Raw genomic sequence first — 13,035 nt, 5'->3', positions numbered from 1 at the left:
CTACCTGGCACAGGCCAGCTGCTGGGCCCAAGTAATATGTTTTAATCAATGGTATTAAGCTTTTTCCATGTTCTGACATTTTAAGTAGATAGACTCCAGTCACCAGGTGTCCAACAGTTCTACTTTTCTATCTGGAAAATAAGTTTTGAAAATACCTATCATGTACACATTTGTATTTCTACTGAAACCATCTGGCAACCCTGGTAAAATGTAAAAGGGAATCTCTGATCTATAAGAAAAAACAAAGCTGGAGAGAAATGCAGGAGCTTTATTATAAATCATTAATATTCTTGAAGTTAACAACTGATAAACTCATTTAGGCAAACATTTTGGATTTAATGATCTAAAGCTCACAGATGCATGCCACATCTAGCTAAAAGTACATAAAATGCACACCTCTGGAAATAACAGCCCTCCCTCCGGCTGAAGACTGAGAAGCATTAAGGATGCTTCTGGATTTCTGCAGCGGCAGGGCAGGCGTCTGCACAGGCCTGAGCTGGTGTTGCTGGAGCGTGGCATCCCCTCCTGGGTGCTGCTCCGAAAGGCAGGCTGGGAGGTGCTTGCTGGGGTGTTCCATGGCAGCGCTGCCGACCAAGTCTGGGTCTCTAAAAGCCACCCTCAGTTTATACCAACTGATCAGGAAATAGGTGGAGACAGGGCCTTGAAGGGTACATGCCGGCTTCCCTTAAGTTGATTAGATGGGAAACCAAACACCGTCTTTCAAGTGTGAGGCTGTGCCTTGCTCCCTCAGGACGGACGGGCGCTGGGTCTGACCAGGTCTGCCTCTGCCCTCACCAGCTGGCAGACGTGAACTGGAGAACAGCACCAGAAAGGCTGGTGGTTGGCAGCTGTTTATGGCACAGTTGCTGACCTGCAGCAGGTCGGCTGCACGTGAGCAGGACAGTCAGGCCCTCCACAAGCACTGTTCTGGAGTTTTGTCTGACTAGGTGAACCCTCTGGCTTTTCAAAGATGCAGGGTACCCTACTGCCACCAGCCAGTGAGCAGACTAGGACATCTCTAGACAGGAAATGCATCTAAAAATCGGAGGACAACCTGATGCACCCAAGTGACAATGGACCCAGGCAGCTGTGCACACCGGATGGGAGGCGTTTGGAACAGTTAGACTCATCAGCGGATAGGTTTTTCTAGCACAAATGGAATGTGGTATCTCATGTCCCTAGGGAGACAAAGGGCAGGTTTCTTATCTTGTCTTTCCAAGCTTTCAACTCTCTGGCTCAAGTGTCCCAGAATGAACTAGAAGTCTATTCCTCCACCCTGGTCCGTGGTCACTTCCAGAACTCTGAAGTGGCTCAGGAGGTGACTCCTGAAAGGCAGCCCTTGCTTGATCTCCTGGTGAAGCCTGTCTGGGCTGAGGCGATGCTGGGCTTGCCGTGCCGAGATCTCATGCCAGAAGTCCTCCCTCGGAGCTACCTGTATCCAGCCTCATTCTTTGGCATGTTGACTCCTGGAATTGAGGGGCTATTTCTAAGATGCATGCTTTTTTGGCTTTTCTCATGGGTGCCTCATCAGCCTGCACAGGATCCCCCATCTCACGAGAGAGGGAAATTTGGCATTGCTGTTCCCTGCCTCTAAGGTCCTTTCTGAGGGGCCGCCCAAACTCATTCCCTTAGTTCTTACTCTCCCACAGGTGTTAAGATTTTATTGACCCATATTAAAAAGCATGCAATGACTGAGGTTTTCTCTTAACCTTAATCTCATCTTCTCAAATGTGTGCCTTCTTGTTTTTAAGACCATAGACAAGGACGTCAGGTGACTGCTGAAATAGAACTAAAGCTAAAGTTTTTCTCGGATCTTGGCAAATTCTGCGAATGGCACCTCTAGGGGCACAATGATCCTCAAATGATATCCAACCGGACTCCCCATGAACAAGGTTTGCGCTGGAGCTGTTTCTAGTTTTAAACATGGAAATGTAAGGCAAAGGACAGAGCACTTGATTTTGCCTTAGATTTCCCAGCAGAGTAGGATTTGGGAGAAACTGCTGGTTCTCTCTGTCGGGGAAATACCAAGTGCAGCAGAGCCGGGGCCGCGGGGCAGGCTGGTGGGCTCCAGGCTCACTTGCGTGGCTGCTGGATGTGCTGGGTTCTTGGGGAAGGATGCTTGTCCATGGAGGCATGGGGCTTCTGGTGAGCCACCTGCGCAGCCGCCGGGGGGAAATCTTTGTCACCCTGTCAGGATACACGGAAAGCTCAGGTTAATCAATAGGAAGCATGGGGTTTGTGGGTGAGGAAGCCCCAGGCCAGCGCCCACCAGCGTCCTTGCAGGAAGCATGGGGTTTGTATGTGAGGAAACTCGAGGACAGCAGCCACCAGCGTCCCTGTAGGAAGCATGGGGTTTGTGGGTGAGGAAGCCCCAGGCCAGCGCCCCCCCAGCGTCCCTGCAGAAAGCATGGCGGCTGTATATGAGGAATCTCCAGGCCAGTGTCCACCAGCGTCCCTGCAGGAAGCACGGTGGTTGTATGTGAGGAAGCCCCAGGCCAGCGTCCACCAGCGTCCCTGCAGGAAGCATGGGGTTTGTATGTGAGGAACCTCCAGGCCAGTATCCACCAGTGTTCCGGCAGGAAGCATGGCGGTTGTATGTGAGGAAGCCCCAGGCCAGTGCCCACCAGCGTCCCTGCAGGAAGCATGGGGTTTGTATGTGAGAAAGCTCCAGACCAGCGCCCCCAAGCGTCCCTGTAGGAATCATGGCGGTTGTATGTGAGGAAGCCCGAGGCCAGTGCCCACCAGCGTCCCTGCAGGAAGCATGGTGGTTGTATATGAGGAACTCCCAGGCCAGTGTCCACCAGGGTCCCTGCAGGAAGCATGGGGTTTGTATGTGAGGAAGCCACAGGCCAGAGCCCAAGAGCGTCCCTACAGGAAGCATGGCAGTTCTATGTGAGGAAGCCGCAGGCCAGCACCCACCAGCATCCCTGCAGCAACCATGGGGTTTGTATGTGAGGAAGCCCCAGACCAGCGCCACCAGCGTCGCTGTAGGAAGCATGGGGTTTGTGGGTGAGGAAGCCCCAGACCAGCGCCCACCAGCGTCCCTGCAGGAAGCATGGGGTTTGTATGTGAGGAACCCCCAGGGCAGCAGACACCAGCGTTCCTGCAGGAAGCCCCAGGCCAGCGCCCACCAGCGTCCCTGCAGGAAGCGTGGGGTTTGTATGTGAGGAACCCCCAGGGCAGCAGACACCAGCGTTCCTGCAGGAAGCAGGGCGGTTGTATATGAGGAAGCCCCAGGCCAGCGCCCACCAGCGTCCCTGCAGGAAGCATGGCGGTTGTATGTGAGGAAGCCCCAGGCCAGCGCCCCCAAGCGTCCCTGCAGAAAGCATGGCGGTTGTATATGAGGAAGCTCCAGGCCAGTGTCCACCAGCGTCCCTGCAGGAAGCACGGGGGTTGTATGTGAGGAAGCTCCAGGCCAGCGCCTACCAGTGTCCCTGCAGGAAGCATGGCGGTTGTATGTGAGGAAGCCCCAGGCCAGCACCCATCAGCATCCCTGCGGGAAGCATGGGGTTTGTATGTGAAGAAGCCCCAGGCCAGCATCAACCAGCCTCCCTGCAGGAAGCATGGTGTTTGCATGTGAGGAAGCCCCAGGCTAGCACCCACCAGCGTCCCTGGAGGAAGCATGGGGTTTGTATGTGAGGAAACCCCAGGCCAGCGTGCCCAGCATCCCTGCAGGTAGCATGGGGTTTGTATGTGAGGAACCTCCAGGCCAGTATCCACCAGCGTTCCGGCAGGAAGCATGGCGGTTGTATGTGAGGAAGCCCCAGGCCAGTGCCCACCAGCGTCCCTGCAGGAAGCATGGGGTTTGTATGTGAGAAAGCTCCAGACCAGCGCCCCCAAGCGTCCCTGTAGGAATCATGGTGGTTGTATGTGAGGAAGCCCGAGGCCAGTGCCCACCAGCGTCCCTGCAGGAAGCATGGTGGTTGTATATGAGGAACTCCCAGGCCAGTGTCCACCAGGGTCCCTGCAGGAAGCATGGGGTTTGTATGTGAGGAAGCCCCAGGCCAGAGCCCAAGAGCGTCCCCACAGGAAGCATGGCAGTTCTATGTGAGGAAGCCCCAGGCCAGCGCCCTCAAGCGTCCCTGCAGAAAGCATGGCGGTTGTATATGAGGAAGCTCCAGGCCAGTGTCCACCAGCGTCCCTACAGGAAGCATGGCGGTTGTATGTGAGGAAGCCGCAGGCCAGCACCCACCAGCATCCCTGCAGCAACCATGGGGTTTGTATGTGAGGAAGCCCCAGACCAGCGCCACCAGCGTTGCTGTAGGAAGCATGGGGTTTGTGGGTGAGGAAGCCCCAGACCAGCGCCCACCAGCGTCCCTGCAGGAAGCATGGGGTTTGTATGTGAGGAAGACCCAGGCCAGCTCCCACCAGCGTCCCTGCAGGAAGCATGGGGTTTGTATGTGAGGAACCCCCAGGGCAGCAGACACCAGCGTTCCTGCAGGAAGCAGGGCGGTTGTATATGAGGAAGCCCCAGGCCAGCGCCCACCAGCGTTCCTGCAGGAAGCAGGGCGGTTGTATATGAGGAAGCCCCAGGCCAGCGCCCACCAGCGTCCCTGCAGGAAGCATGGCGGTTGTATGTGAGGAAGCCCCAGGCCAGAGCCCACCAGCGTCCCTACAGGAAACATGGCGGTTGTATGTGAGGAAGCTCCATGCCAGCGCCCACGAGCATCCCTGCAGGAAGCATGGTGGTTGTATGTGAGGAAGCCCCATGCCAGCGCCCATCAGCATCCCTGCAGGAAGCATGGGGTTTGTATGTGAAGAAGCCCCAGGCCAGCATCAACCAGCCTCCCTGCAGGAAGCATGGTGTTTGCATGTGAGGAAGCCCCAGGCTAGCACCCACCAGCGTCCCTGCAGGAAGCATGGGGTTTGTATGTGAGGAAGCCCCAGGCCAGCACCCATCAGAGTCCCTGCAGGAAGCATGGGGTTTGTATGACCGGAAGCTCCAGGCCAGCACCCACCAGCGTCCCTGCAGGAAGCATGGGGTTTGTATGTGAGGAAGCCCCAAGCCAGCTCCCACCAGCGTCCCTGCAGGAAGCATGGTGTTCGTGGGTGAGGAAGCCCCAGACCATCACCCACCAGAGTCCCTGCAGGAAGCATGGGGTTTGTATGTGAGGAAGCCCCAGGGCAGCGCCCACCAGCGTTCCTGCAGGAAGCAGGGCGGTTGTATATGAGGAAGCCCCAGGCCAGCGCCCACCAGCGTCCCTGCAGGAAGCATGGCGGTTGTATGTGAGGAAGCCCCAGGCCAGCGCCCACCAGCGTCCCTGCAGGAAGCATGGCGGTTGTATGTGAGGAAGCCCCAGGCCAGCGCCCACCAGCGTCCCTGCAGGAAGCATGGCAGTTGTATGTGAGGAAGCCCCAGGCCAGCGCCCACCAGCGTCGCTGTAGGAAGCATGGGGTTTGTGAGTGAGGAAGCCCCAGACCAGGGCCCACCAGCATCCCTGCAGGAAGCATGGGGTTTGTATGTGAGGAAACCCCAGGCCAGCGTGCCCAGCGTCCCTGCAGGAAGCATGGGGTTTGCATGTGAGGAACCCCCCAGGCGAGCATACACCAGCGCTCCTGCAGGAAGCAAGGCGGATGTATGTGAGGAAGCCCCAGGCCAGCACCCAACAGCGTCCCTGCAGGAAGCATGGGGTTTGTATATGAGGAAGCCCCAGGTCAGCACCCAGCAGCGTCCCTGCAGGAAGCATGGCAGTTGTATGTGAGGAAGCCCCAAGCCAGCACCCACCAGGGTCCCTGCAGGAAGCATGGCAGTTCTATTTGAGGAAGCCCCAAGCCAGTGCCCACCAGCGTCCCTGCAGGAAATGGGGTTTTGTATGTGAGGAAGCCCCAGGCCAGCGCCCACCAGCGTCCCTGCAGGAAACATGGGGTTTGTATGTGAGAAAGCCCCAGGCCAGCGCCCATCAGCGTCCCTGCAGGAAGCATGGGGTTTGTATGTGAGGAAACCCCAGGCCAGCACCCACCAGCATCCCTGCAGGAAGCATGGGGTTTGTATGTGAGGAAGCCCTAGGACAGCACCCACCAGCGTCCCTGCAGGAAGGATGGGGTTTGTATGTGAGGAAGCCCCAGGCCAGCTCCCACCAGCGTCCCTGCAGGAAGGATGGGGTTTGTATGTGAGGAAACCCCAGGCCAGCGTGCCCAGCGTCCCTGCAGGAAGCATGTGGTATGTATGTGAGGAAGCCCCAGGCCAGCACCCACCAGCGTCTCTGCCGGAAGCATGGGGTTTGTATGTGAGGAAGCCCCAGGCCAGCGCCCACCAGCGTCCCTGCAGGAAGCATGGCAGTTCTATGTGAGGAAGCCCCAGGCCAGCAGCCATCAGCATCCCTGCAGGAAGCATGGGATTTATATATGAAGAAGCCCCAGGCCAGCACCAACCAGCCTCCCTGCAGGAAGCATGGTGTTTGCATGTGAGGAAGCCCCAGGCTAGCACCCACCAGCGTCCCTGCAGGAAGCATGGGGGTTGTATGTGAGGAAGCCCCAGGCCAGCGCCCACCAGCATCCCTGCAGGAGGCATGGCGGTTGTATGTGAGGAAGCCCCAGGGCAGCGTCCACCAGGGTCCCTGCAGGAAGCATGGGGTTTGTATGTGAGGAACCCCTAGGACAGCACCCACCAGCGTCCCTGCAGGAAGCATGGGGTTTGTATGTGAGGAAACCCCAGGCCAGCGTGCCCAGCATCCCTGCAGGAGGCATGGGGTTTGTACGTGAGGGACCCCCAGGCCAGCATACACCAGCGTTCCTGCAGGAAGCATGGCGGTTGTATGTGAGGAAGCCCCAGGCCAGCACCCAGCAGCATCTCTACAGGAAGCATGGGGTTTTTATGTGAGGAAGCCCCAGGCAAGCGCCCACCAGCGTCCCTGCAGGAAGCATGGGGTATGTATGTGAGGAACCCCCAGGCCAACATACACCAGCGTTCCTGAAGGAAGCATGGCGGTTGTATGTGAGGAAGCCACAGGCCAGCATCCCTGCAGGAAGCATGGCAGTTCTATGTGAGGAAGCCTCAGGCCAGCGCCCATCAGCATCCCTGCAGGAAGCAAGAGGTTTGTATGTGAGGAAGTCCCATGCCAGAGCCCACCAGCGTCCCTACAGGAAGCATGGCAGTTGTATGTGAGGAAGCCCCAGGCCAGCGCCCACCAGTGTCCCTGCAGGAAGCATGGAGGTTGTATGTGAGGAAGCTCCATGCCAGCGCCCACGAGCATCCCTGCAGGAAGCATGGGGTTTGTATGTGAGGAAGCCCCAGGCCAGCATCCACCAGTGTCCCTGCAGGAAGCATGGGGTTCGTATGTGAGGAAACCCCAGGCCAGCGTGCCCAGCATCCCTGCAGGAACCCCCAGGGCAGCATCCACCAGCGTTCCCACAGGAAGCATGGCGGTTGTATGTGAGGAAGCCCCAGGCCAGCACCCACCAGCGTCCCTGCAAGAAGCATGGCGGTTGTATGTGAGGAAGCTCCAGGCCAGTGTCCACCAGCGTCCCTGTAGGAAGCACAGCGGTTGTATGTGAGGAAGCTCCAGGCCAGCGCCCACCAGTGTCCCTGCAGGAAGCATGGAGGTTGTATGTGAGGAAGCCCCAAGCCAGCGCCCACCAGGGTCCCTGCAGGAAGCATGGCAGTTCTATGTGAGGAAGCCCCAGGCCAGCGTGCCCAGCGTCCCTGCAGTAAGCATGGGGTTTGTATGTGAGGAACCCCCAGGCCAGCATACACCAGCGTCCCTGCAGGAAGCATGGGGTTTGTATGTGAGGAAGCCCCAGGCCAGCGCCCAGCAGCGTCCCTGCAGGAAGCATCGCAGTTCTATGTGAGGAAGCCTCAGGCCAGCGCCCACCAGCGTCCCTGCAGGAAGCAAGAGGTTTGTATGTGAGGAAGCCCCATGCCAGAGCCCACCAGCGTCCCTACAGGAAGCATGGCAGTTGTATGTGAGGAAGCCCCAGGCCAGCGCCCACCAGTGTCCCTGCAGGAAGCATGGAGGTTGTATGTGAGGAAGCTCCATGCCAGCGCTTACGAGCATCCCTGCAGGAAGCATGGGGTTTGTATGTGAGGAAGCCCCAGGCCAGCATCCACCAGCGTCCCTGCAGGAAGCATGGGGTTTGTATGTGAGAAAGCCCCAGGCCAGCGCCCACCAGCGTCCCTGTGGGAAGCATGGGGTTTGTATGTGAGGAAACCCCAGACCAGCGTGCCCAGCGTCCCTGCAGGAACCCCCAGGGCAGCATCCACCAGCGTTCCCGCAGGAAGCATGGCAGTTGTATGTGAGGAAGCCCCAGGCCAGCACCCACCAGCGTCCCTGCAGGAAGCATGGCGGTTGTATGTGAGGAAGCTCCAGGCCAGCGCCCACCAGTGTCCCTGCAGGAAGCATGGAGGTTGTATGTGAGGAAGCCCCAAGCCAGCGCCCACCAGGGTCCCTGCAGGAAGCATGGCAGTTCTATGTGAGGAAGCCCCAGGCCAGTGCCCACCAGCGTCCCTACAGGAAGCATGGGGTTTGTATGTGAGAAAGCCCCAGGCCAGCACCCACCAGCGTCCCTGCAGGAAGCATGGGGTTTGTATGTGAGGAAGCCCCAGGCCAGCACCCACCAGCGTCCCTGGAGGAAGAATGGGGTTTGTATGTGAGGAAGCCCCACGCAAGCTCCCACCAGCGTCCCTGCAGGAAGCATGGTGTTTGTGGGTGAGGAAGCCCCAGACCAGCGCCCACCAGCGTCCCTGCAGGAGGCTTGGGGTTTGTATGTGAGGAAGCCCCAGGCCAGTGCCCACCAGCGTCCCTGCAGGAAGCATGGGGTTTGTATGTGAGGAAGCCCCAGGCCAGTGCCCACCAGCATCCCTGCAGGGCAGGCATGGACTGTGAATGAGTAAAGGAAGGTGGAAGTCTGTCACTTGTGGGTGTTTGTTAGGGGTCCTTGGCAATCAAAACCAGGGAATAGCAGGTGGCACTGAGGCCCACACACTGGCAGGACAGCAAGAATGCTCACTGGCTCTGCCCCATGCCGTGAGACACAGTAACATGCGCCTCCCACAGAACTGACTTGGATGCTGCGAGCTTTCTTCTGCTACATCTGTATTTGTGAATATTTAAATTGGGGGCAGGACAGAACCAAATCCAGGATCTTAAGTTCAGATGTGCCACCACAGCTGTGAGCCAGGCCTGGGACGCTGGCTGGGAAGGAAATGCACAGGGCGCCTACGAGACAGAGCCAGGTTTGGCCTGTCCAGTCTCAGGAGGGACTCGCTATTTTCCAGAGGGATCAATGGGCTTCTGTGCCAACTGTGGGTGTGGCCAGGGTGGGGTCCACATGGGCAGGCTGGAGCCACACTTCTCTGGCTGGCAGGTTGGCTGGCTGCGGTCACAGCTCCACCAACAGTGGGCTGTCCCCAACACTGGCACTTTCTTCAGGCATCCTCTGATAAGAAAGTGAACGTTCTGAGAACAGCAGCCCTGTGGACGGCAATACTATGGGGTTCACTGTGGGGGTTCGCTGGCGGGGGTTTGCTGATGGGAGTTCACTGGTGAGAGGTCTGCGCTTAAGTCACAATGTTGGATCTCACCAGACGGCGGCTCTGGAAAGGTAAAGGATGCGATTCTGGCCTGCGGTCTGCAGAAGCAGCCTCTGGGGAAATGCGGCAACAAAGAGAGCCATGGCCACAGAGGAGATGAGCAGTGGTGCTGGGTTATTCCAGCTAGAGTTTAACAAAACCAGAAGCAACCAGGAGACTCCATGCTGCCATGCAAAAGCCTCAAACCCACCGCAGACGCTCCCAGACTTACCCGGGCGATGACCCCAGAGATGAACACAGTGGGTTTAGGTGGACTGGAAAAAAAGAAGGGAAAAGGCAGATTTAACAAAGCACTCCACAACAGGGGACACGGTGGCAGACAATGTGTATGTGGATGAGCCAGGCTGGAGGGTGCGGAGGCAGAATGGGAAGCAAACGTCTCCTCTGCGTTATTTGTTGTAATGATCACACTAGGAGCCTCCTTCTCCTGAGGCTAGTTCAGCCCCAAGTACGAGAGAGAAACAGACTGCAGCCAACTGCAAGTGAACTGCCTTCAAGCACTTTCTATTTGTGTTTTTTTAGAGACAGGGTCTCTGTCACCCAGGCTGGAATGCAGAGGCACGATCATAGCTCACAGCAGCCTCCACCTCGTAGACTCAAGTGATCCTGCTTCAGTCTCCCGAGTAGCTGGGACAACAGGTGTGCAGCATCATACCTGGCTATTTTCTTTTATTTTTGTAGAGACAGGGTCTTGCTATGTTGCCCAGGCTAGTCTCAAACTCCTGGCCTCATGCCATCCTTCCACCTTGGCCTCCCAAAGTGCTGGGATTACAGGGATGAGCCACCGTGCCCAGCTTATTTTTGTTTTTTGGTTAAATCAACACATTTTAACTATGGGCAAGCCCAATTATTTGGATTTAATGAGATCGTGAAACAGGCGCTTCCCTAAAGCAGGGGAGAAGTAGCTTTACATGGTGTGGACTTGGAGACTTTCTCACTGCCTCCTCAACCCTAGGCTTCCCCTTCCAGTGTCCTCACAGGGGAGATTCCAGAGCCAACACAAACCTCGGGTCCCCATCAATCCCTGAGCATTACAAATATAAGGTCCTTGGGAAACATGTCACCTCTTGACATGTTAACTCACACTGAGCTCACCCAAACTGTGGAGTATTGAGGGAATGGATGCAGTACCAAAGCAGTACAGCTCAGTGTGAAAAAACAGACAAGCCCAAACAGGCTCAAATCGCCAGCAGGTCTACCACCTGGAAACACGCACTGTTAACGTGGGGCTATCCTCCCAGGCTTTCCTTCTATGGACAGATGTACGTGCTTGTCTTCTTCTTAACTTTTTTCTTACAAAAATAGTTAAACTGTTTTGTAATCTGCCTTCTGAACTAAGGCTATGGCAAGCATCTCTCCATGTAATTATATACTCTTCTGTACATTTATTTTTTATGGCTACGTGTGCCATTAATTTAAAAACATCAGGACACAGTTTGAGGTAGTGGACAAGGTGTGTGCACTTCCAAATGCCTCCACCAAGAGGTACAGACACTCAAGACCAGGAGGTGAATACAAGGTCAGCCCAGCTGGGACAGCGCGATCGATCGGGGACACTCACAGAGGTGGGTGGAGGGGAAGCATCTCCCTCTTGGCTCAGTTTTGCTTAAGGCCAGTCCTGCTGGGCAGAGGGGGTAGAATTTATCCCCTGAGCTCACCAGCCTGTCTCTTCCCAGCTCTGCTTCTCCTCTGCTGCCAGTGGTCTTTTTTAAGGAATCCACTTGTCTTAGCTTTGTTTTGCTGCAGGCAAAAGTCCCAGCATTCCGAAAGTTCACTGACTGTTTACTTCCCCAAAGAGTTTACCAAAAACACCTGAAATTCCCCCAAGTAATTTCTGTTACTTCGCGACATTAAGAAACTTCAAGTTTTACTAAGCAGCACAGAGATGCCCCATACATTACCTTGGTTTTATTTAGTGTTTGTTGTGTGGTTACCCAGGTTGGATTTTTTTCCCCTTCCTTTACGTACATGATTTAGCTATAGGATTAATAGCCGACCAGAAATGAGTAAGCTCAGCTCAAGTTTAAAAGTCCCACCACGTGGTATAACTGAATTCATTTGGATTCTTAAAGCACATCCTGCTGTGATGGCTGATACCATCCACAGGGGAGGGCTTCCAGGGATTCAGGGCCAAGGAGTTTGCATCCAAAGCTCAGGAACTGTGGTCTGAATTCTAACATTTTAGAAAAGATTTGGAAAGGAATACACAAATGGCAGCACAAAGTTTCTTAACGTCGTTTGGAATGTTCTTTTAAACATCTAGGAACAGCCTGAAGCAGGGATGGCCCCACTCTGGTAGCGAATCATACAGTATCATCTTCAACAAGGCACAGCCGTCTTTCCGTAGCAGGAGTGCACAGTGGCTTCCACTGTCTCCATGTCTTATTTGTTTTTTAACCTGTTGAGGCTCTGCAAGGCGGAAATGCAGGACATCACCCCACTCCAGAAACTTGATATAAAATGTCATCCATAGAGAGTCAATCTAGTAAGAATACATGCATAATAAAGGGAATTAGCTTCCTCACCAAACTGAGCCCTAAAAGGTGGCTGAGGAAGCTTGAGTAATTATATACATATATAAACACCCTCCCCTCTACAGACACACACACAAACACACCTTGTTTTATGGCATCTGCTTATTGCACTTCACAGGTAATGTGTTTCTTTAGGAATTGAAGGTTTGTGGCAACTCTGCATAAGCAAGTCTATGGGTGTCCATCTTCATTATTATTATGTCTGTTATGGTGATCTGTGGTCATTGATCTTTGATGTTACTACTCTAATTGTTTTGGGGCACCATGAACCGTGCCCATATAAGATGGTAAACTTAATCAATACTTGTCGTATGTGTTCTGACAGTTCTACTGACCAGCCATTCCCTGTCTCTCTCCTTCTCTTCAGGCCTCCCTATTCCCTGAGACATAGCAATATTGAAATTGGGGCAATTAGCAACTCTACAATGGTCTATAATGGCCTGGAAGTGTTCAAGTGAAAGGAAGAGTTGCATGTCTCTCACTTTCAATCAAAAGCTAGAAATGACCAAGCTTAGTGAGGAAGACATGTCGGAAGCTCAGACAGGCTGGTCTCTTGCACCAAATAGCCAAGTTGTGAATGCAAAGGAAGAGTTATGGGAGAAAATTAAAAATGCTACTCCAGTGAGCACTGGAGTGAGTGACAAGGAAGTAAAAGAGCATTATTGTTGATATGGAGAAAGTTCGAGTGGTCTGGATAAAAGACAAGCCACAACATTCCCTTAAGCCAAAGTCTAATCTAGAGAAAGGCCCTAACTCCCTTCAGTTCTATGAAGGCTAAGAGAGGTGAGGAAGCTGCAGAAGAAAAGCTGGAAACTAGCAGAGGTTGGTTCATGAGGTTTAAGGAAAGAAGCCATCTCCAGAAGATAAAAGTGCAAGGTGAAGCAGCAACTGCTGAGGAAGAAGCTGCAGCAAGTTCTCCAGAAGATCTAGCTAAGATCATTGATGAAAGTGGCCACACTAAACAACAGATTT

At 54.7% G+C, this 13,035-nt stretch overlaps 1 protein-coding gene across 1 annotated transcript in view; it reads right to left on the bottom strand.

Moving 5' to 3' along the window:
* Nucleotides 1-248: 248 nt before the first annotated feature.
* DAP (death associated protein) overlaps nucleotides 249-13,035 on the bottom strand; it is a 91,641-nt gene continuing 78,854 nt past the window's right edge. The window contains exons 3-4 of the mRNA XM_031003233.3: nucleotides 9,741-9,783; nucleotides 249-2,187 (exon numbers count right to left, since the gene is read on the bottom strand). Coding sequence (XP_030859093.1) covers nucleotides 2,074-2,187; nucleotides 9,741-9,783 — 157 coding nt within the window. The 3' untranslated portion in view covers nucleotides 249-2,073. The remainder of the gene's footprint in view (nucleotides 2,188-9,740; nucleotides 9,784-13,035) is intronic.

Source organism: Gorilla gorilla, chromosome 19, assembly GCF_029281585.2.
Source record: "Gorilla gorilla gorilla isolate KB3781 chromosome 19, NHGRI_mGorGor1-v2.1_pri, whole genome shotgun sequence".
NCBI lineage: Eukaryota > Metazoa > Chordata > Mammalia > Primates > Hominidae > Gorilla > Gorilla gorilla.
This window is presented reverse-complemented; position numbering and strand designations above follow the sequence as displayed.